Genomic DNA, 23,300 nt, shown 5'->3' on the forward strand with positions numbered 1-23,300 from the left:
TTCAATGCGTAAAATTTCATTTAAATTGTATAAAAATACATATTTAAGAAGACATAACAAAATACTAAATAAAATAATTAAGCTTTAGTTAAAAATACCTGTTCTAACCTAAATCTAAGAAAACAAATACCACTATCCTATGCATGTGTCATGTTCTCGAGTTGCGATGCCGTCATCAACCGTACAGGTATATCTTACCTTAACTTGAAAAATGTAGTAACACGCACTTGAGTTTAGGAAGTGACCCCATTATGAGGGTTAAATGCAATGTGAATGTGTATATATATATATATATATATTTATTATTATTATTATTAAGGAAATTATTAACTTTTTAAAATTTAAAAATATTTTTTTTGAAACAAAATTAAAATTGTAGAGATATTTAAGAAAAAAATAGTTAATAAGGAATCTTTTACGTATTTTTAAAATAATATTAAAAATTTTAAAAGCATTTTTCAAACAAAATATTAACTATCTCTATCTTCTGTCTGGTAAAAATATTTTTTAGATTAAAATATTAACTTTTGTAAATTTAAAGGTATTTTTAAGAGAAAATTTAAAAGTAATTTTATTAATAAAAAAATTTAAAAAAATTGAAATTTATTTTAAAACTTAAGAAAAAAAAATTAAAATTTTGGTTTAATTTATGAACAAATCTTCAAAGTTTTCATCGCAATGCCCACATCACTTGATCGCTCAACTAATAAATTTGCACGAAATGGAAAGAATCAGAAGAACTTTGTGAGAAATTTGGTGTCGAAATCAAAATGGGAAGCCCATCTACCAAGATCCAACATAACTCCAAAGTTGTCATTTAAGGGAAATGGCATGGACGCGATTTTCACGTTTTTCACAGATTTCTTACAAGAATCTCTCGGCCCACAATGCAAAAATCTTGATCTTCGTCTTAATCCGCTTCGAAATTCTTCGATTTCTCTTATTGATCATCTGGGACTGTACCAGTGAAGAATTTCTCAGTCATCAATGGCTTCCTGTAATATCTCTTTTAGTTCGCGGCTTCGATTTCCATCCGTTTCGCCTAGAAAGAATTTCGCCGTCGATTCATTTGGGGCTCGCGGTTCATTTAATTTTGCGTCGAGGTCGAAACACCAGAAGAATCCACTCATTCAGAAGGCCATTAGATGTAATTCCACCGCTTCTAAACAAGTTGAGGTATAAATATGATTTCGTCTGTTCCTTTTGGAATTATTTGAAATTTAATGGTTTATGATTCAAATGAAGAGTTTAAATTGTGATTCAGTAGCATGCAGCATCGTCCTTACGCAATCTAAGTCTAAAAGGTTGTATCAGAGCAAGGTTAAGAGACAAATTTTGGTTATGTGATAAGGAATCAACCAAGGAAAAGCTCTTATACCAAATGATAAGTAACTAACCCAAAGGAAAACTTTGATTCCAAATGATAAGGAACCATTATATATGAGAAGTAAGATTTGAATTACCTTGTTGATCGAATATCTCATGGCAAGAACACTTGTTTGAAATTCAAATTACTCCACAAGCAAGATCGATCATGTCTAGCTTGAATGATTCTAAACACGATCAATCTTGCTTGTGAGTGATTTGAATCTCAAACAAGTGTTCTTGTCTTGAGATATTCGATCAACAAGGTAATCTCAATCTTACTTTCCTTGTAGTGATTCCTTATCATTTGATATCAAAACTTTCCTTTGGGTTGGTTCCTTATCATTTGGTATAAGAGCTCCCGTGAATTGATTCCTTATCATTTGGTATTAGAGTTTTCTTTTGAGTTGGTTCCTTATCCAATTCATTATCATTTGGTATTAGAGTTTTCTTTTGAGTTGGTTCCTTATCCTTTGGTATTAGAGGTTTCCCATGGTTGATTCCTTATCATAATGTCCCATGAAAATTTGGGGCATCGTTTTGAAATTATGTTTGTTCATCGGTTTAATTTTGTGATCGTTGGTTGGTTGTTGTTGGAAATTTGGTAGTCCATATATTTTCTGGAGAATTTCAAATATCACTTGCATATGCATGTAGTAATATCGCTAGACAGTCGAAGTCTAGAAAGTCGGATCATTAGAGTTGGTATCAGAGCGAAGTTAAAGAAAGAAAGTTTGTAATTATGTTTGTTCATCGATTTAATCTGTGATTGTGATAGTGAGTTCGTTGTTGTTCGTAAATTAGATCGCTTACGATGCTGATGAAAGGATAAACAAGTTAGCCGACGAAGTGGACCGGGATGCACCTCTTTCGAGGCTTACTCTGTTCTCTCCTTGCAAGGTAACAATGGTTTTGCTTTAAGTCAAGCTTTGAAATGGTGGGGTTTGTCTCTTATGTTGCGTTTTGTTGATGCAGATTAATGTTTTCTTGAGAATAACTAAGAAGAGGGAAGATGGATATCATGATTTGGCATCTCTCTTTCATGTAAGTAATGGGGATTTTTGGATTTGATGTTATTATTCGATGCAATCGATACCGAGAGTTTAAAGTCGATGCGAGTTTGAGAAACTGTCCCATTGTCGGGCTTGTTTCGAGTATTTTGTCGAAATTTCTTTTGACAATGTTATTGGCTAAAAACGCTTTTTATAATTCAAAAAGTCATACGAAACTCGACCTTACCGTTTTAGAAGGAATCGATGTGTTAAGTAACTTTGAGTATCTTCTATTTCTCTCAACTGCTGAACTTTGGATGCTTTTTTCTTCTGCCTTTAGGTGATAAGCTTAGGGGATACAATTAAATTCTCTTTGTCGCCATCAAAGAAGGATCGCCTTTCGACCAATGTATCGGGGGTACCCCTCGATGATAGAAATTTGGTAGTCGTTCTCGAACAATGCTCTTATTCTATTTCTTCTGAGTTTTTTTTGTTGCCATAACTTATTTCTCTACCATATATCTTCAGATTATCAAGGCTCTTAACCTCTACAGGAAAAAGACTGGCTGTGACCAATTTTTCTGGGTGAGTATCTACAAAATGATTAGATATCTCTAATGAATGTCATAAAATCTACCTGAATGAATGGAAAACGTCGATACTCGATCGTAAAGTTTGGAACTATGGTTTTATGTGCGAGCAGATCCATCTCGAAAAAAAGGTACCAACTGGAGCAGGGCTTGGTGGAGGAAGCAGTAATGCTGCAACTGCACTGTGGGCAGCCAATCAGTTCAGTGGATGTCTTGCTACTGAAAAGGATCTTCAAGAATGGTCAAGTGAGATAGGATCTGATATTCCCTTCTTTTTCTCGGAAGGGGCGGCCTTCTGCACCGGGAGAGGTGAGGTATGTGTTGGGTTATGAAGCGTGCTGCTTATTTATAGCTTATTCAATTGTAATAGATAGTAAAACTATATATGCGAAATGGTCGTATATAGTAAACGATAGTAAAAAGCTGATAAAGATTGGTAAAACTATATATAAGTAAACCGAAACCATATATATACCCCTTAGGTAGTGCTTTAAAGATGTACTTTCTGCCTTCTCTGTATTCTCTATTAGTGTACATATACGAAGTCATCAATACGAACCTTTAGCCAATATTCCTCATTATTCTCTCCTGTTCTTCGTGTTCATTTAGATCAAGTGTGTGCGTTATTGTGCGATCCTAACACACTCATGTTCTTTGTGTTCATCTAGATCGAGTGTGTGCGTTGTTGTGTGATCCTAACACTCATGTTCCTTGTGTTCATCTTTATCAAGTGTGTGCGTTGTTGTGTGGTCCTAACAATATGTTTAGATAGATACAAGCGTTGACAAGAAATATACAGTTGAATTTGGAAATGCCTATTATTTCTCCTTCGCATCGGTACCCATAAGTTCTAGAAATTGGCATTTTGAGTCGGATTTGATAGAACAAGCGTCTTCTGTTTCAATCCATAAATCAGTGGACATAATCAAAGATTCTTTTGCTATTATCCATATACGAGTACTCGTGTTTATCATTATCTGCGTGCATCGCCTGGAATAGTTCGATTGCCATTGCTAATTCTGAAAACCAAGGAGCTCGTGGTGACTCTTTCTAGATGAATGTTTATTCTTGGCTGGCATTTGAGAAATTTTGATGTTTTCTCTTACAGATCGTGCAGAATATTCCTCCTCCGGTACCCTTGGACGTTCCGATGGTTCTCATAAAGCCCCAGGAAGCATGCTCTACAGCAGAAGTTTATAAGGTAATGGAAATTTTAGTATACGGTGAGAAAAAGAAGGAGAATTAGTTCTTGTTTCCATTGCATAATCAAGATTGGTTTATATTCCTCAGCGCTTACGGTTGGATCGAACAAGCGATGTCGATCCTTTATCATTGTTGGATAAAATCACAAAGAATGGAATATCACAAGATGTGTGTATCAATGATTTGGGTACGTGAGTTCGTTTAATGTTCACTCGAACAAGAACTCGAAAGCTAGTTCAGTTCATTTGGATAGGTGAAATTACATTATGCTTTGCCTTAAAACTTTCGAGTTCGCTGAACATAATATTGTACCTGATTGTTTAAGCAATCAGCTTTAGAACGGACACTCTCGACTTTCGTGAATCTTTCGAGTTTCTTTTATGTTGACACATTTGTATTTATTTCGATCTTCGACATTCTTTCTCCTCAGAACCTCCTGCTTTTGAGGTCCTCCCGTCGCTTAAAAGATTGAAACAGCGTATAGTCTCGGCCAGCCGTGGAGAGTTTGATGCCGTTTTCATGTCCGGGAGGTAAGAACGTCGAAATTATTATTTGAGTATCAGTTTATCCTTGTTCGTATGCCATTTTTATGCCAAGACAATGTCAGGTGTTCTTTGTTTTCTCTTGTAAAGCTTTTGATTAGGTAAGATTATTAGTATAAACATCTTATCATCACTTCAAATTTCATTTCATTCAGTGGTAGCACAATAGTAGGAATTGGGTCTCCAGATCCTCCAGGCTTCATCTACAACGACAATGAATTCCAGGACGTGTTTTTGGCAGGTAACAGTCCGAACGCTCCTTAACTAGTTTCCTCTAGATTTTTCGACGTCGTGCTACCATCGATGCACAAGTCCTTGTTTGGAAAATTTTGGAGCTTAAAATGCAGTTCTAGTACACCATATTCGAGGATCTTACCATGTGCTTTCTGTAAACACTTTCGGAGGAAACTTCCCTTCGACTATCTTTGGAATATGTAACAGTCCAAGTCCACTGCTAGCAGATATTGTCCGATTCGGCCCATTACGTACCACCGTCAGCCTCACAGTTTTAAAATGCATTTGCTAGAGAGAGGTTTTTACACTCTTACAAAGAATGTTTTGTTCCCTCTCCAACTGATGTGCCAGCAAGAATGCTGGGCCCAAAGGGGCGGTGGATTGCGAGATCCCACATCGATTGAAGAGAAGAACGAACGGTGTGGAAACCTCTCTCTAGTAGATGTATTTTAAAACCGTGAGGCTGACGGTAATACGTAACGGGCTAAAGCGGACAATATCTGCTAGCGATAGACTTGGGCTATTAAAAGAACCGCTATTAAAGCGGACAATATTTGCTAGTGATATGTTCTTGGAAGTTTTATATTCACTTTTAATTGAATTAAAAACACATTTAATAACTTCTTTATGTTGTCCTCGTAATTATGAATGTTTAATGCATAATATTCTTAGAACTTTATATAGTAAGATTCCTATTGAATGAACATTCATAGATTTCCCTTTTCTCATGCGTTTTACAGACTTGTCCAGTGCTTTATTAATTTGTTTCCAAATGTTTGGATGGAATCTTACCTGAAAAGTTCTGAATGCAGAGGCCAACTTTCTCACCCGTGTAGCGAATCAATGGTATCGAGAACCCGCTACAGCATCCGCTTGTAGTCCACCGTCCGAGCGTCGCGAATCTGTGCTGCATAACTGGCTCCTCCCTCCTAGGATGAAATAGAGGTTCAGCTTATGATTCCTGTAGACTGAGAATTCCTGTATGACGTTAAGCTACATCCATTGTTAACTTGCGAATTGATCCCGAGTTCACGTTCTATGACCTTAACTGGCTTTAATCTCGGTCTAGGAAAAAACGAGCGTCAATATAAACATTAATAATAATAATAATGCAAACGTTGAATTGGTATCGATGATCATTACTAGAACGCTTAGCTCAATGAGAAACATTCACCATGAAGAATCTAAAAGAAGGAACAAAAAAGCCATAAAGATTCAATCAAACTCACTTTTCTTTTTCTTCCTTTCATTTTCATTTATTTTCATAAATTTTCCTCTCTTCTTATGGAGGAGAGAAGACAAACTGTCTAGGAAAACTGAAAATATCCTTTCCTTCAAATGGAGAAGTCCACTCTCTAGAACCATGACTTGCTGATGTTTCAGAGGCAACTCCATTTTGCAATCCAGCCATTGGAACTCTATTGAAATTAGAAGGCACAGACGACGGTATGAACGGCTGAGCATCCACCAAATGAGCAGTGTTTGATTCGTAAAGATGGGCGTTCTTCTGCATATAGGAATTCAGCCCCTGCAACAACCCACCAGATCGGACTGAAGTTAGGCCTTTATCCACAGACCAGTCTATGTCGGAGTAATCTAAATGTGGCATTGAACTTCCCGTGTTCCAATCTACGGGAGACGATGCCCCTGATTGTGTCGAACTTGTTCCTGAAAATAGTCCGAGGGAGGAAGCAGCAGCTATGGTAGATGATGCACCTGTTCTGCTCCATGAAGTATTGGTGCGGGTGGCTTCAGGGAAGCTCCCACGGCTGTTACTAGAGACAAACTGTTGCTGATACTGAACTTGAGGATACGTCTGATTTACGGTTACATCATTTGGCTTGAAGCTTCTTGAGCTGTGAATCTGTGACAAAAACCCATTGGACGATTTAATAGATCCAAGGCTATTAGCAGTATACCAACTAGAAGGCGGCGATGAACTTATAGTTCCAACCGACGGTTGCATCATCGTGTGCAAAGATGCGTTCCGACCCTGTACTATTGAACTTGGTTCTCTCACTGAACCAGATTGAAAGCTATTAATCTCAGAACCAACTGTTAAATAACGAGTTTCATTCTTGATTGGTGGAGATGACAACTGGGTGGGTGTTGATGATAGAGAGAAGGACAAGGGGTTAGTTCCTGCACCTGGCCACCTTTTCTCTGCTGTTGTGATCTGTTCATAATTTCCCCATTCCATCTTCGGCTGATTCCTCAAAGGCTGTGGTATGCTCTTGCCAATGGATTCTACAGACAAACCAGCTGTAATTGTTCCTTTTGTGTAATTAAAATCTTTTTCATCCTTTCTTTGTTGTATTGAAGGATGATTAGGCTTAGCTTGCGGTCTTAATAAGGCTTGACTAGCATTGCCAGAAAACTTACTGCTTAAACCAGTTGGAGGATCACCGGTTTCTTCGGGCTTAGGAGGAGCGGCAGGCGGATCTAGCTTCAATTCTCTCAAGGATTCAGCTGCCTTCTCCAGATCGCCTTCGGAAGCAACAACAGCTCTCTCAACTTCTAGTTTTGTACACTTGAACTGTGATTCCAAGTCTGCTATACGAGCAAGCTCTTCTGATATGTCAAGTTTAAGGTTTTGCCCACCAAGATTTTGATTCGAAGAATCACTTGTCTCTTCACCACCTTCCAAAAGCCATGCAACTGACTCCTCTATGTTGCCTTCGTTTAGCATTAGAGCTACGGTTGCTCGATCTTGTGAAAAGCCCATAGCAACTAATTGCTGTGCAAGAGCTTCAAGCTTTCTGGACATCAGGTAGCCACTACAGCGTTCGTGTAATTCCTGAGCACGTCTCTCTTTTTGACGCTGATGCTTCTTCTCATTCTTTTGACGAATTTTTTCTCGTTTGTCAATGTCTGCCCCTGGAATTGTTTCTTGCCGCACAGTCGGGTTAGATTTTTTGTCTTTATGGTCCTCTGACTCACCAGACCAGCTACCATTGTTAGAAACAGAATCATACTCTGCCGCTGAAGAAAGCAAAACTCCAGAATGAGCATCTGTATCATCTATGTTCTTGAAACGGCCATTGGAATGGAGAGGTGAAGAAGCAGAAACTGTTGATTCAAGTGCATGGAAGGTGCCTGAGAGAGGATTATATGCACTAGCTGGAACACTACTACTACCAGCTGCAGCAGGTCCTGTCGGCTTTGCGGTAGGCTTCTGAGGTTCTTTGATCACTTTCTTGTCTTTTGGTTTGGATTTGGAAGCAGGAGACATCTTCGCAGCTAGGAAATTCCTTCTGAAATGTGCAATACACAACATCAGATTCTGTAACATAACTTTTTTTATATAGGAACATGAACATTTTATACACGAAAATACCGACGATTCAAACACAATCAATTTCCCACGTAATGTGAAAACCATGTAAGCACTGAAAACGTAAAACACAAGACACTTAACAACAAAACACACAGAGAATGAAAATACGCACGAACAACTCTACATCTGTCTGATGAGACCCTTTAATTCAAACAATGACCTACTGCTTTATATACTTAACTGATCACTTTTTCTTGGCGAGTTCTAAGTGAGCACTATTATATATGAAATAGCAAAACCTTCCGTTCTAATCTCTAGCACAGTAACTCATCGGTTCCAATCTCAACATGGCATGGAATTTGCAAATACAAGATTCATTATGAATAAAAGAAACAATTGTAGTTGATATTATTTATGGTTATCTGTCCAGGAACAAATGAAGACTATTGCATTCGGCCTCATCCTTTTCTACTCCTGCTGAAATAACAAACAAGAACAAAACAAAAGAGATTTCTCTTCATCATTAAACTCTTCAATTTCTTTCTGGCCATAAGTTCCAAAAGAGGCTCTAGTGAATTATAAAAGCAAGACTTTAACCTCACTCATTAAAGAGTGAGCACCATGAATGACTCCCTGTAAGTCATTGACGTTAATGGAGGAGAGCAGTTTTCCAATTAAAAGAGAGGAGGATTTGGTTCCAGAACTGTTCAGAACAGACAGACTCCTAACTATGAGATCAGTCTCCCGCTATTACATTCAAAAGAAATCATCCTCCACTAAAATCAAATGCAACGATCCTACACTTCATAAGAGAAGTTACGTTAACTGAATTACAAGACCTAGTATAAGCATATCCTAAAAAAGCTCTTCCAAGTCCAGAACTCAAAAGGCATTGTTGAATCTAACATCACAGTGCCCGGCTAATCACTGTATAAGCATTAAGCAGAGCGAACTAGCCTCCTTCTTTTTCCTCTAAATGGTCCTTTGGACTAGCAATATCCATAGCAGGAGAAACATACACCTAATTCGAACTACAGTATGAGATACGGGAGCCTAAATCTTCTAATAACGTGATATGAAGAGGAATTCCAATCTCTCGTACACTTGTGACATTGCAGAGAATATTAGTAAATAACCAACAGAAGCCATAACAAACGATGCAATCCAGAAGCGAGTAGGCAGTAACAAAAAGTCAAAAAACCAAAGTTCATTCCAAGTTCACGCGCAACATTCAATTCAATTCCAGTTCCTCCAAACCACAAACAAACAACAGAAAACTTAAAATCAATGCAACACAGCCAAAGATACAACTGAAGATTCAACGGAAAGCACCAAAATCCACAGGACGACACCGACGAAAATTCGCACTCCGAAGCAGCCAAACTCCACCAAACGCAGAAAACACATGTCAACATTTGAAGTTGACCGAAGAAAATGCTCCAAAACACAAGACGAATAAGAAAAAAAAAGAAGAATACGAACTCGAACATAGTTGGGAAGCAGATATCCAAAAGCCAGCAAGCGAGAGAGAGAGAGAGAAAGCAACCTTGGAGCTTCAACAGCGTGCCTGAGTTGGTGCCGTTGACGTTGGTGATTAGATACGGCGGAGATTACGGACGAGCGACAATGGTGAGGAGAGGAGAAATGGGATAGGTGTCACAGAAGCCTAACCATATGAAATTAGGGTTTTGAGGAGAGAGAAAGCGAGAAGGAGAGAGAGATTTTGGAATAATTTCAAAAGTATCATTTAACTAAAATCTAGACTTTCTGGACGGATTTGTACGGGCGTGAATTTATAGTATATTTTTTTATTATTATATACTTTTAAATCATATATTAATTTTTATGCAAATAATTATTAAGATTTCAAGAAGAAAAATCAAGCGAGAATATTTTATGTTGGTAGGTGCGTTATTTTGGTAAATTTTTAGTTATAATATTTTTAAATAATTAAAAATAACAATCCAATATTCCAATTCAATTTTACTCAAATCCAAAATAAAATAAAATATTTTAAAATAACATTCTAATATACCAATCTAATTCTCGAATCAAAAATAAAATTTAATATCCCAATCCAATTAAATATCTCAATTCGGGTTAGATTAGTTTTACTCGAATTTTTGTTGTGAACTCAATTTAAATTGTTCCATAAGATTTTTCCAGTCCAATCCAGCTCAAACGAAAAAATGGTAAACAAAATTCAAAAATGAAAAAAAAAAAAAAAGAAAAAAATCACAAGCTGTAAATATTAAATATTAGAAATAACCAAAAGCTATAAGGTAAATATTAAATATTAGAAATAAATTATATTAAATATTAGAAATAAATTTTATAGGCAAGAAAGACGAGTTCGAACTTTGGTGGATAAAAATGAATCAAACTTGATCGAACTGAAAACCAACGTTTAGTATCGTTGAAAATTAAATATTAGAAATAAATTTTATAGGCAAGAAAGACGAGTTCGAACTTTGGTGGATAAAAATGAATCAAACTTGATCGAACTGAAAACCAACGTTTAGTATCGTTGAAAACCAAGTGGTCCAGCTCTGCTCGTTCGGAAAAAAACCGAACCAACAATAATGGAGTTATTTTAGACCAAAAAAACTCAAAAGAAAGGAGTACGAAACAAGCCATTGTCATTCAGCCCATATGTGAGAATCTGTGAGAATCTGTGAGAATCTTTGATGCAACAAGAATGTGCTTATTAGCCGAAATGCTCACAGAATAAGAATAAAATCTCTTGCTCGGCTATCACGAGTATGAGTTTAAACTAGCTGAATTTTCTTAAGTCGGTTTGGACTTCTGACTTCTTGATCGAGAGAATGTGCTTATTAGCCGAAATGCTCACAGAATAAGATAGAATAAAATCTCTTGCTTGGCCATCACGAGTATGAGTTTAAACTAGCTGAATTTTGCTTAAGTCGGTTTGGACTTCTGACTTCTTGATCGAGCATAGAGATCTGACTTGACTTGAATTTCTGACCTTTTCAGACAGTATATAGAGTGGCATAATCAGGTAGGGCCATCATCAATGGAACATATTTACAATTCATTTCAGCTCTAAACCCCCTTTCCACAGTGCAAGTCAAAGCAGCAGGTGGTCTGACCTTTTCTTGGAACAGCTATAGATATCACAACTCAAGTGCTGATTCCTATTTCTTATTGCCCTATTTGTTGTGAAACATATTTCACCTACATGCTCAAGTCGAGAAGAGATATATACTTAGTAATTGAAAGGAGGCCATTCGGGGTAACTTATCTCGTTATCTTGCTCACGATTGGTAGATGCGCGGCCATTTCTACCGATCCTGCTGCTGAAACGAGTGCCTGCGCTTTGAGGAGTAAAAAAGTCTGGAAATGCAAACCTCCTCCTCAGGATAATCTCTCTCTCATTTGAGACTTCACCGTTACTGTTACTGTTCCCTCCCCAACCGTGCCTGCTATCCTGCTGAGGCAGCTCGAGTCGACAAACCGGGCAGGTATTGTGCTGGACCAGCCAAGGAAGAATGCAATCTGCGTGATAGATATGATTACACGGCATCTCTTTGGCTTCAGATCCCAGCTCAAATTTTTCTTTACAGACTGGACAATGAGTGTCTGTGCCAAGGTGCATTTGGTTGATCTTGATTGTAGGCATTGCTTCTATAGAAGAGTGAGAAGCAGGAGTTGGAACTGGATCCCTTTGTTCGTTGAAAGAAAGTGCAGCTAATGCTTCCAGCGCCACATGCTGACTCGATCTACCTTCTGGAGCGACACTAGCGAAGGATGGACCAGGAGCATGTTCGTGGAATGACCAAAACGAATTGAAAATATCCAAATTCTGCCCTGGGATGGAATTCGATCTCCTCCTTACGTCGAAGTTTGGATTTCTTCCAGCCATTCTTTCTCTGGTAAGAGCATCAACAGCTTCATCAAGAAGTCTAAACCTTGGATACGGGTTTCTTCGCCCCATCAATGCAAACATGGCTTCAAAAATTGGAGGCACCTGGCTTGAAAGATCATCTTCTATGGCTGAATGGAAGTCATCTTGAACCGTGTCATCATGTACATCGTTAAGCTCTTCAATGAAACCACCATTACAGTAAGGGCAAGCTATGTCCTCGCCATTAAGCCAGGAGGAACGGTTGCACTGATAGCACCAATGAGTGTCTTCGCCACCAGATGACATCCTCCTTTCAAATGCAAAACCTAAAAGAAAAGCCCAGGTTCTGTACCTAAAAGTAGAGGATGCTGCAATGAAATGCTCATTGCTTAAGAAAATCAATTGTGAAGACAAAATCAAACATTCATCCACAAGAAACTAATGCATGTGAACAACTAATTTATAACAACGATTCATCCTAGGAATAGCTTTTTGAAATCAAGAATAATTTGCCAATGGATACAATTTGGAAAAATAAAAAATAAAAAAACTTAGTTAAATTCAGAAAATGTCCTTAAAATGGAGACATATCTGGTGATGATTTCATTGAAGATTAAAAAAAAAAATAGTAAAGTAAATGTCACGAAGGTAGTTCATAAGTCTTACAAAAAAAACCGAGAATATAAGAAAGGATTAGAGTTGTATAACCATAGCCCAGCCATGCAAGCGGCCTCCAATTAGTTTGGAAAGGAATCTAGGTATATACTCATTGATTGGATTCTCAACCATTCAAGATAAAGGCAGAGTGAAATTACACTTTAATCCCTATATCTTCATCTATATATCGATTTGGTCCGTGTACTTTAAGAATGTTTGTTTGATTAAAGATTACCAAAAATCCCCCACGTTCAGATGAGGATAACATTAATCCAATGTAACATACTGTTTTGATGCTGTGAGCATCTATTGGGTCCATATTAGTTGAAAAATATGAATTTTGGGCAAAGTTAAAAGAATCATTTTGGTTGAAAAATTGATCTTACAACATTAGGCATGGGATTCTTCGCTGTTGATAACGATTCAATGAGCTTTGACAAATAAAAGGTAAATAGAGAGAAATGGAAACATATGACCTAAAAATGTAATTTAGCTATAAGAAATGACAAATCCAAAACACAATCATGTGGCTTAATAGGCTAAAAACTTCATGATTTCAGCTTGATAGCAGGCAATTAATAGGAGTACGTTCACTGTCTCCATTTCTTCTGACAAACTTAGAGATGCAGAATCCACATGATACCCACATTTCTCGTCTCTCACAACCAAAGGAGACAATCTCCTGTAGCTGAGAGGAAATTCCCTCATTGCAGACACCATCTCCTCAAAACATAATCATCGCTCACACGAGACTTCCAATCCGTCATCCGATTTAAACAATTGCACAATGAAACAATAAAAAATCATCGAAATTAAACAGAATCGCGCCAGAGATCAAATCAGTCACTGAGTTCCGATTATTTCACGCATCAAACAACGATCCGATACCGAAACAGAATAAATCAAATACGAAAGATGCAGAAACATAACCATCCCAAATTTGAAATTGAACAGCAATTAAAGTAAAGAAAAACGTACCGGCGTTGAAGTAGACGCAGTGCAAGCTACGGAAGAGGGAGAAACATGAACAGTGGGTGACGATTTGGATCAGGGGGAAGAGAGAACGAGAGGACCTTGAGCAACAAAAATTGCTCCGCGGGGTCCAGGCCTGTTCCGATTGACTGATTCACCGAACTTGTAAATGTTTTTTTCCCTTAAAAAAGAAATAATTTAATAAATTAAGTTTATTAACCCTAAAAATAAAATTAACTATTTCATTTCTTTTTAGAATTTTTTAAAAGAGAAAATATAAAATTTATGGATATTTTTATTTGAAACGACCAGATATTGTCCACTAGCAAGTGGTATGACATTTCTCGTCTACTAGGGAAAGGTTTCCACACCTTTATAAATGGTGGTTTGTTTTCCTCCCCAACCAATGTGGGACATCACAATCCACCCCCCTTCGGGGCCAGCGTCCTTGGCACACCGCCTTGTGTCTATCCCCTTCAGGGACACAGTAAGAAGGCTGGTACATCGTCCGGTGTCTGGCTCTGATACCATTTCTAACGACCCAGATCCACCGCTAGTTGTCCTCTTTGGAGATCTGCAAGACCCATTTTAAAGCCTTGAGGAAAAGCTCGAAAGTAAAAGCCGAAAAATGACAATATTTGCTAGCGGTAGATCTGGGTCGTTACATTATTAATTTAAGAATAATTATAAATTAATTTAATCATTTTTACATTTTTAAATTAAGTCTCTGAATTATTTATGAAATTTTTAATCGCCATAAATGTAGCACGTGCGAGGAGGTAATTGGCGCGCTATGTTCCTCGGCGGAGAGCGAATCTGACACGTGCGGCCTTCCCGATTTCCACAGCACTTCGTTTATGCGATTTTTTTTTATTCCATTTCTTTTCGCCAAAAATTATATCAGATCGACTTTTTCGCTTCGTTCTGGAAAACCCTCCGTGGATTGGATTCTCGTTGATTTTCTCTTCCTCTTACATCGTCGACCATGGCCGAACAACTCACTGATGATCAGATCTCCGAGTTTAAGGAGGCGTTCAGCCTCTTCGACAAGGATGGCGATGGTCGATTTCTTTTTTATTTCTTCGTTTTTTTTTTTTTGGATTATTCTTGGTTTGATGCGGTTTTGAGCTTTGTTTTCTTTAGATCTGACTGTTTGTTTTGTTGTGTTGTCGGTGTTTTGTGCTTGATCTAGAGTTTAGGTTGTTTTGGTTGCGGGATGGATTGGATTTTGCTACTGGTTTGGGTGACTTTTTAGTGAGGATTAAGTGTTGTGGATTTGGATCTGGTGTGATCTCGTTGTTGCGTGTTCGAGTGTGCTCTCTCTTTTTGGTTGTTGATTATATTTGTTTTTTGGAGCTCTTTTTGGATGGCGATCTTTTAATAATGTGTTGGAGAGTTGTTTTCATGAAATGATTCTCCACGGTTCGTGGCCGATGATGTTTGCGTTCTCTTGTTTGGTGTGCATGAACGAGTTTTTCTCGTGGTAATTAAGATGTGTGATGTGATATGGTAATTGGATTTTTGGAATGAGAAAAAGTGTTGTTGCTCATTTTCGTTTGTTTCATAGTGATTCAACAGCTTGAACTGGAGTTTGTTTGAAAGATTAGTGTTGCATTCTAATTACTTGTCAACTCCGATGAGTTGATTTATTGATGGATGTGATTTTGCAACTGTTGTTGCTGGCGAAACTATTGCAAGAGGTTTGAGTGCACATTTATACCTGCCCTTGGTATGCTAGAAATGCCTATGGTGTTTAATTTAGGTTTGAATTTCAGTTATTTGCTGAATAATATAAATGGAAATGATACTTTTGATCTCCTTTGCTTTCTACAATCTTCGGAATTTCTTATTTGAACTTTGACTAGATTTATGTTTCATTCTTGTCAATCTCTTGAAACCAATTTCTTATCTAATAATTATCATTCCCTGTCCCTCTATGTTTTATAAATTTGTTCTTCCCCTTATCTTTCTTGGCTTCTTTTTAGGACATTTCGATCTGATCCTATGATATAAGATAATTTTACATTGGGATGATGCAGGCTGTATCACCACCAAGGAGCTTGGGACTGTGATGAGATCACTTGGCCAAAATCCTACTGAAGCTGAGCTGCAGGACATGATCAATGAGGTGGATGCTGATGGGAACGGAACCATCGACTTCCCCGAGTTCCTGAATCTGATGGCCCGTAAGATGAAAGACACTGACTCAGAGGAGGAACTGAAGGAAGCCTTCCGTGTGTTCGACAAGGACCAGAATGGTTTCATCTCTGCAGCTGAACTCCGCCACGTGATGACAAATCTCGGTGAGAAATTGACTGATGAAGAAGTCGATGAGATGATCCGCGAGGCTGACGTGGATGGCGATGGCCAGATTAACTACGAGGAATTCGTTAAAATCATGATGGCTAAGTGAGAGATTGACAACATGAAAAGGGAGGAACCTTATAGAGGCTAAGAACCGAGAGAGAGGTTAGCGCAAAAACTATATAATATCCTACTGGAGCAATTCAATCTAGGATGCTTCTTCTTCGTGATACTAGCTTTAGTTGGTTCTCTCTTGTTTGCAGAATTTATGGTACTGTATTCCGGTATTGTTTGCTGTGTCTTTTTTTTTTCTCTTCTTTTCTTTCCTTTTTCAGTAGATTAGATAGTGGGGTCTTCTATCATTAATATTTGCTGTTTTCTTTGCTGTGTTCTTTTGTTCCCCAAGATGTATTTCGACCTGTTGTTAATGCTTGAATATTTATTGGGTGGGATTTTCTTTGATCACATGGCTTCCCAAGATGTAACGTCCTCGAACATAGGGCTATATCGCCCCCATCTTCGAGGCATAAACTTGCAGGTGGCTAATATGCATCTTAAGTAGGCGACCATCATAACTTGAAACTACTCGTTTTACTACTTAGTGTTGATCTTGATATCAATATAGATTCAACTCTGTTATGGTACTTGCAAATATCAAAAGATAAATCACGATTCAATTCCTAATCCTCTTCATCTATGACGCTGGATTATGAAAATGGTCATCAAGAATATGAGACAAAAAAGTATGGTGTTGCAAATATGACTTTTCTGCCATGGCCAAAACAATAATCAAATGTCATGTCAAAAGAAGAAAATTATAATAAAAACAAATGATAAGTAAACGATCGTGGAGAATTATAATAAAAAAAAAATTGCATATAAGAAGAAATTTTAATAAACCCATAAAAATAAATGTAAGTTTTTATGTTTTTTTTTTTTTTTTTTTTTTTCCCAACCAAAGAAATTCCATAAAAAAGGAAGGAATAAGGAAGAACAAGAAAGAATTAGATTGAGAGCAGAGTCCACATTTGATTTTCATTACAAACATGTTGTAAATACGATCAATCGTAATCACATGAGACTACAATTTATTAATTATACCTACACGCATGTGCACACATACAATGCACACTCACACGAACCCACGCATGCATGTACTAAAACACGCACATGCACACATACAACGCACACTCACACGAACCCACGCATGCATGTACTAAAACACGCACATGCACACATACAACGCACACTCACACGAACCCACGCACGCATGTACTAAAACACGCACATGCACACATACAACGCACACTCACACGAACCCACGCACGCATGTACTAAAACACGTGCACACAAGCATGCCCGCATGCAACGTACACATAGGTTGAGAATGCAACGAAAGCCCCATTGTGGCGGGCCTTGTACATCTTTCCAAGGCCCCTTTCAGATCTATCCAAATCTAGTACTATTGCTACAGTCAGAGAAAAGGTAATGAAACCTTTTTGGCCAAGAAGTTCTATAAAAACAAAGATTTCTTCACAGATAGAAGAAATATTGACTAGAATTAAGAGTGGTTGTTGCAAGCAAACTTTGGGCAAGCAGTTCTATAAAACAAGATTCCGTAGCTCGTGATCCTTTACAAAGTTCAGCGTGAAAAATCAATCATAACTACCTGTTCAACGGTTTGTAGAGGACGACGGTGACATACTTTGAATGGAACCTATGAGTAAGTCCCAAGGCAACCACAGACTGAGAAGCCCACCCTTTCTCAATGAAGAGGTGGTTAAGCACAACATGTTGAGGCTTTGAGGATGATGCTTCATCGGCATTCTCCATACCTAGAACCGTGAGGTGCAGCTGCGATGGCACGGCTGCTGGCTCCTTGGCGAAGTCTTCCTCGCTAGGGAACACCTGGCTGTAAGTTGTCTCCGGTGATGGTGGAGCCTCGAACTCGGCCAAGCTCTGTAGAATATCAGGCGCGCTATCCTACAAAACAGAAACAACTCCAAGATGAAGAATGAATATGAATTATTTGACCAGTTAGACCTTTGCATCTCTTTCTAAAGTAATTTTGTCCATGAGTATTCAACATTTAACAAGATGCATACGGTAAAATATGATGTGAAACATAATTGATTTTGCTTTTGATCCAGAAAAGTTAATGAGTTATGCTGATTATCAATAGAATATGAACTCGGATGATAAACGCATTCGAAAACATAAGAACAGCCTAGAACCTCTTATCCTATCCCATTCTAGTTCTATGATCTGCTGGCTTGACCAAGCGTGTGTTATGTATTATATTTTTCTTTTGTAGCTCAGCTGTTAGCACTTTATGGACAAACTACTCTAGTCCATGTATTTTCGTTCCTCTTCCCGTAACTATCGAATAATCTACGATAAAACAATCGATTAGCAACTCCTGACAAGCAAGAAGACATGAAATATATTACATTTGTGCTATTTACAAACAGAATGAATGCGTTTCATTGGACAAAAGAATGGACAAAGAGCCTGTCTAAGCCAACATCGATGCATCTTCCCGTTTCGATGTATAATTTTCTAATTGACATGTCTAGATTTATCGTTTTTCTCCCTTCCAAATATCATAAAATCAAGTAACCAAACAAAACCAGATGGAAGCTAGGGCAGTTCTCTGTAGAGTAAAATATGCATGACATGATAAAGAAAATACTTTCCGAGTCGTATCCAGAGCTTCTACAGTTGCTAGATCGAGGATCAAAACAAAATTCTCAAGTACTTGTGTTTATATATATATATAATCACGTTGGTGTTCAAGAAAAGTGTTAAAAAAGAACTGTTCCAGGAGATTTTGGCATCATTCAGACCAGCCAACAGATTTGTAAGCACATGTCGTTGCTTCTTTCCTATGCTCTATCCTTTTCTTCCTTCTCTTTTCTTTTGGAACTTGTATGGTCATAATCTGAGACAGTAAGACTGTTTTGGCTATCTGAGTTTCTACACAACTTCAGGGGCTTGGGGAGTGGAGAAGAATCCTCACTCTTTTCTTTGGTCATTTTCCAGGTTTAAAACTAAAAATATCAAAAGATATCTATATCCAACGTATGAGTGAAGACCAATGATGTGCTGGTTCAATGAGTAAATAATCATCCATTAGTTAACCATTTATTACGCATTACTAAGGTCGCATTTATAAACCTCATCAAGCCTTGGAGCTTACGTTAGAAGAGCAAAAGACCCGGGGCTAGGGTAAGCTGAGGGGGGGCCGCGTAAGTGAGCAAATGTGTGTAAGCCCACAAAATGGAAAGAGTTCCTTTCTTCCTCAAATTGGATTAATGTCGTCCAACTGGAAATTTTCCTTGCTTTTCAGGTATTGCCTACAATAAATCAAGCAAGTACTTTTGCACACTTGGTAATTTCCATTTCACAAACTATAAACGCATCATTCGTCAATATAAATAATGAATCGAGTTCATAGTTCATGCCTACTGGATGGTAATGATAATGCAGATGGAGGCAAGAATCACACTTACAGAAACATTGAGAAGATTAAAGACATTGCCCATCTCATCAGCTATGTAAGGAAGATCTGGAATATATCTCTTTTGACCATCGACGATGAACTTGTAATGATATACTCCAGATGGAAGGACGATAAGTATCGAAAAATCTTTACCAGTCCTCTGCAGGGACTTCCTGCAGAAGCAGTGTAACATAATATTTCATTACTTACGCAAAATGCAACGGAACTAATGTCATGAAGCAGGCTTGGAAGAACCGCGACAGCCCAGAAGCGATGAGAAATAACCTGGATGCCCAGTTGTCCCAAGACCCCTCAATAGCCACGCTGCTGCCACCGTAGCTCCACGTAATAATCGTCGGGATCCCTTGCACTGGAGGATTATCTACAGTTTCATGGAACTCGTTCTGCCAAGCTTCATTGTAATGGGTTGGACCATTACCTCCTTGCAAGGGAGCTACAGGAACCTGCAAGTCTTGTAGTATATAACCCACCATCATTACAAAAGCCATAACCAAAGCTAATCATCATACAAATTCACATTTGGATCATCTCAAAAAACATGTTCAACTTATAATCTAGCCAAGATATTTGCCCAGCAAGATCAAATCTGGAACTCACTCACTAAACTCAATGAATATATTATCAAAGCTTTGATCAAAACCGAAGTAATATTCAACTCCATGACAGACTTGATTCCAGCAACCAACCAACTCTAATGAATTAATCAGTAGTTTGAAGGGGATCAGGGTTAAGAGAGTAATCCCAGCTGTTCATATACAAACTGTAATGGATCAGACATTTCGGCCATTAATCTCCAAAGAACACAGCATTAAGCAGATGATCCAAAGTAAAAACACAAGAAACAAACACTCAACATTATGGAAACAGCTGGGAGTTAATCTTAGTCAAAGTAGTCAACGAAGTGGATCTTGGAGTGGAACTTCACCATTTTCGACTATTGCAATACAGCGATCTTTATAAAGAAATTTCCCGGGAAACACAACTTCCACCGAACAATCAAAAACAAAAAGAAGAGATCGACACATAAACACAGTACACAAGAGAGACAGAGATTATACAAGAACGAAATAGTGACCTGAGGAGCGAACAAGATCGGGGATCGGAGGTTCCCAGGGCTACCAGGAGGAGTATTTACCATCGAATCTGAAGAAACGACGTTACTCGTTTCACTAACCAACGAACTGTCAATCACTGGACCTTGTCCATCGGCGTCGGCTACCGCTCCTCCACCACCGCCGGGAGAACTCTCCTCTCGACCATTGGCATTTCCCATCAACCTAATAAACGAAACGAGTCGTGGAATTCCAACCGAGAGAGGATCGTGTCGTAATCAACATTCAAACGCTTTGAAATTACTGGATCAATACAACCCCTAATTTGGATTATGCGAGTGTTCGTTCGTTGATTTCGGGAAGCAGCAGCAGAAGAAGAAGAAGAAGAAGAAGAAGAAGAAGATAATGGGAGTTTTAGAATAGATATGCCCCACGAGAACTCAGCTGCAGGCGAGATGAGAGAGAGACGACTTTCTCTCTCTAGATTTGATATAGGGAAGAGGAAAATAGCCTCCGAGTTTCGTTTATTTACGGAAATTGCCACTCTGATCTGATGTGGACGCCACCCGTTAAGCTTATCTTCTTATTTTGTTTCTCTCACCGCTGGCTTAGGGTTAGTCGCCGACCACCAATTCCGCCGCCGCCAAAGTCAACTGGTTTCGTTGACTTTTTCAGATTTCATTTATTTACAAAAATAAAAAATCAATAAAAAAATTAATTTAGTCCGTACACTTTTTAAAATTACAAATTTGTCCATACGTTAAAATGAAATATTCAAAATAAAAATACTTTTTTTAATACAAATTTGGCTAAGAAGTATATAAATTCATACAATTTTAATTAAATTAAATCACGTCTAAATATGAATATATTAACGTATAAATATATTTCTATTTTGAGATTATAAATTTAAAAACCATAATTAAATCCATCCAGGTACCAATTCTTACCGATATTTATTTTAACTTGTCTCAAATTTAATGAAATTCTTAATTTAGGTAGATTTGTTTAACTATCGTATAATTTATCTAATAAACAATAATATGATATGATCGAGGAAAAATTTAAATTTATAATTATTTAATTGGTAGGTTTGATTTGACATTAAATTTATTATTATTATTCAATATATGATAACAAAAAAAAAATATTTTTGTGGACTTCTAGGATTGTAAAATTAGAATAAATAAAATAAAAAAGGGAAAAGTAAAGTAGATAAGGATTTGGGATGCTACCTTATCCACTTATGAAACGTGTAACATTTATTTAATTATTTAATTATTTAATATAATGATACGATCATTACATTATTGATTTGACTAGCGAGATATATATATATATAATTGTGAGATTTTTTCTTCTAAAAAAGTCTTTTAACAAATAAAAAAATGTCATAATTTAGAGTAATTTTTTTTTAGAGAAATAAATTTATCCACAAGAGACATGGTGTTGGCTCTCCACTGCTTTGGGGCCGTATAGTCTAGCGAGGCACATGTGCATCATTGTGTGGGCAAGCGTCATGGGACGAGTGGTCTTGGACGCCTTTCTTTGAAAAGGGTCTTTCAAGGACAATACAGGTGTGTTGGTATTACGCCCCAATCAATGTGTTTGAGGTTGGATTATGCATCAACTAGCTATCTGGAATGTATGTTTGTAAATGGTTGAGCACTGACTCTGGAGGGTTTGATGCTCGAGTGAACTTGGATGAATGGATGTTTGGAATGTTCTGATAAGATGATTGACACATGGGTCGATTCTCAATGGAACGACATCATGATGCATGGGTCCTGTTGTTGGGAACCAAAATGACGATGAGATGTAACGTTGTGCGTCGTAATGATTGGACATGCACGCACGAATAACGTGTAGCCGATATTTAACTTAGAAGGTGACTCGTCATGAACCAAAATGACAATCAGCAATCATCATGTGTCAATCTAAGAAGTGTCTGCCTTTTCTTTTGACTTAAAATGAAGCTGCTTCTTTTAAAGCTTCTTTTGATGAGCTTTAAGCTCGATTGTGGCGTTTGTGAAAGCACTTTTCCACATGTTGAACAACATCTGCAATCACAATTTCCAAAAATTTCAATAAAAACGTAACTTAATGAACAAGAAATAAGTCAAGATTATCGAACCCGTTTGACTTTATGAGATTTTGAAAATAGTTTGTTTCTCGTTTCAAAATTTTGAGCAAATCTCAGTGTATTAGGACAATATTGATTGAATCTCAGCCTCAATTGTTATGCTATCAAACATGTTTTTGAACTAAATCCTTATTTTCAGCAACCATCTCAAATTCAAACACGAAAGAGAATGCTATGAAAGAAAGTGAAAAAACGACAGAAGAATGAAAGAAAATTTGAAGGTACCTGAAATCGTCATCGTTTTGGATTTTACAGGCGTTGAGACAGTGAGAACACCAATCCATCGGTACGTTGAAGAACAGAGAAATCAAATCAAATGACCTGAAGAAAAAAATAAAAAAAAAACGAAAATTTGTGGTAATTATTCGAAAAATTCGTCATTTACAAATGTATTTAGCGATTGCTGTTTCGAGATTCTAAAATATATAAAGGATTAGTTAGTTTGAAGATTGAAGATTCCTCCAAGTCCCTTGGAGAGCAAGTTTCATATATTTCAAGTCCTTGGAGAGCAAGTTTCATTTCTTACTCATTTTTTGCATTTTATTCCTTTAATAATTTTAAATTACATTTTCTTTTTTTCT

At 37.5% G+C, this 23,300-nt stretch overlaps 5 protein-coding genes across 10 annotated transcripts; 2 read left to right on the forward strand and 3 right to left on the reverse strand.

The window, feature by feature from the left end:
- The first annotated feature begins 679 nt into the window (after positions 1-679).
- LOC147793000 (4-diphosphocytidyl-2-C-methyl-D-erythritol kinase, chloroplastic-like) lies at positions 680-5,945 on the forward strand. Its single transcript, XM_087123414.1, has 11 exons — positions 680-1,176; positions 2,170-2,265; positions 2,341-2,409; positions 2,698-2,799; positions 2,886-2,942; positions 3,061-3,261; positions 4,056-4,148; positions 4,238-4,337; positions 4,581-4,680; positions 4,848-4,933; positions 5,739-5,945. The coding sequence occupies exons 1-11, from the start codon at positions 988-990 to the stop codon at positions 5,867-5,869; spliced, it is 1,224 nt and encodes a 407-aa protein (XP_086979540.1). The 5' UTR covers positions 680-987; the 3' UTR covers positions 5,870-5,945.
- Positions 5,946-6,140: 195 nt separating this feature from the next.
- LOC111793893 (uncharacterized) lies at positions 6,141-9,966 on the reverse strand. The gene is made up of 2 exons (XM_023675960.2): positions 9,750-9,966; positions 6,141-8,180 (listed from the first exon to the last, which is right to left on the reverse strand). Exon 2 carries the CDS (start codon positions 8,156-8,158, stop codon positions 6,209-6,211), a length of 1,950 nt encoding a protein of 649 aa, XP_023531728.2. The 5' UTR covers positions 8,159-8,180; positions 9,750-9,966; the 3' UTR covers positions 6,141-6,208.
- An 856-nt stretch (positions 9,967-10,822) lies between these two features.
- On the reverse strand, positions 10,823-13,863 carry LOC111793498 (E3 ubiquitin-protein ligase RZF1). 4 transcript variants are annotated; one of them, XM_023675403.2, is made up of 2 exons: positions 13,704-13,863; positions 10,823-12,436 (listed from the first exon to the last, which is right to left on the reverse strand). In XM_023675403.2, exon 2 carries the CDS (start codon positions 12,372-12,374, stop codon positions 11,430-11,432), a length of 945 nt encoding a protein of 314 aa, XP_023531171.1. In that variant the 5' UTR covers positions 12,375-12,436; positions 13,704-13,863; the 3' UTR covers positions 10,823-11,429. The 4 variants fall into 4 exon arrangements, with proteins under 4 accessions (XP_023531171.1, XP_023531174.1, XP_023531173.1 ...); XM_023675406.2 differs by having other exon boundaries at positions 10,823-12,414; positions 13,704-13,857; XM_023675405.2 differs by having other exon boundaries at positions 10,823-12,420; positions 13,704-13,857.
- Positions 13,864-14,565: 702 nt separating this feature from the next.
- Positions 14,566-16,466, forward strand: LOC111793934 (calmodulin-7). The gene is made up of 2 exons (XM_023676017.2): positions 14,566-14,758; positions 15,737-16,466. Exons 1-2 carry the CDS (start codon positions 14,683-14,685, stop codon positions 16,108-16,110), a joined length of 450 nt encoding a protein of 149 aa, XP_023531785.1. The 5' UTR covers positions 14,566-14,682; the 3' UTR covers positions 16,111-16,466.
- A 982-nt stretch (positions 16,467-17,448) lies between these two features.
- Positions 17,449-20,990, reverse strand: AKINBETA1 (5'-AMP-activated protein kinase beta-2 subunit protein). 3 transcript variants are annotated; one of them, XM_023676015.2, is made up of 5 exons: positions 20,600-20,741; positions 20,122-20,269; positions 19,789-19,975; positions 19,514-19,676; positions 17,449-17,984 (listed from the first exon to the last, which is right to left on the reverse strand). In XM_023676015.2, exons 2-5 carry the CDS (start codon positions 20,183-20,185, stop codon positions 17,667-17,669), a joined length of 732 nt encoding a protein of 243 aa, XP_023531783.2. In that variant the 5' UTR covers positions 20,186-20,269; positions 20,600-20,741; the 3' UTR covers positions 17,449-17,666. The 3 variants fall into 3 exon arrangements, with proteins under 3 accessions (XP_023531783.2, XP_023531784.2, XP_023531782.2); XM_023676016.2 differs by lacking the exon at positions 20,600-20,741 and adding an exon at positions 20,379-20,566; XM_023676014.2 differs by lacking the exon at positions 20,122-20,269 and having other exon boundaries at positions 19,789-19,967; positions 20,600-20,990.
- Positions 20,991-23,300: the final 2,310 nt, after the last annotated feature.

The sequence above is a fragment of the Cucurbita pepo genome, chromosome 4 (assembly GCF_057944985.1).
Source record: "Cucurbita pepo subsp. pepo isolate OVF chromosome 4, ASM5794498v1, whole genome shotgun sequence".
Classification (NCBI taxonomy): Eukaryota; Viridiplantae; Streptophyta; class Magnoliopsida; order Cucurbitales; family Cucurbitaceae; genus Cucurbita; species Cucurbita pepo.

Excerpts from the sequence above, each read along its gene's own strand:
- LOC147793000 (XM_087123414.1), top strand. The coding sequence starts at position 988 with ATGGCTTCCTGTAATATCTCTTTTAGTTCGCGGCTTCGATTTCCATCC. Across the intron at positions 4,681-4,847 it reads GCCGTTTTCATGTCCGGGAG|TGGTAGCACAATAGTAGGAA; the intron begins GTAAGAACGTCG and ends CATTTCATTCAG. Across the intron at positions 4,934-5,738 it reads CCAGGACGTGTTTTTGGCAG|AGGCCAACTTTCTCACCCGT; the intron begins GTAACAGTCCGA and ends TTCTGAATGCAG.
- LOC111793893 (XM_023675960.2), bottom strand. The coding sequence starts at position 8,158 with ATGTCTCCTGCTTCCAAATCCAAACCAAAAGACAAGAAAGTGATCAAA.
- LOC111793498 (XM_023675403.2), bottom strand. The coding sequence starts at position 12,374 with ATGTCATCTGGTGGCGAAGACACTCATTGGTGCTATCAGTGCAACCGT.
- LOC111793934 (XM_023676017.2), top strand. The coding sequence starts at position 14,683 with ATGGCCGAACAACTCACTGATGATCAGATCTCCGAGTTTAAGGAGGCG. Across the intron at positions 14,759-15,736 it reads CTTCGACAAGGATGGCGATG|GCTGTATCACCACCAAGGAG; the intron begins GTCGATTTCTTT and ends GGGATGATGCAG.
- AKINBETA1 (XM_023676014.2), bottom strand. The coding sequence starts at position 20,797 with ATGGGAAATGCCAATGGTCGAGAGGAGAGTTCTCCCGGCGGTGGTGGA. Across the intron at positions 19,677-19,788 it reads TGGGACAACTGGGCATCCAG|GAAGTCCCTGCAGAGGACTG; the intron begins GTTATTTCTCAT and ends CTGCTTCTGCAG. Across the intron at positions 17,985-19,513 it reads TTAATCTTCTCAATGTTTCT|GATAGCGCGCCTGATATTCT; the intron begins GTAAGTGTGATT and ends TCTGTTTTGTAG.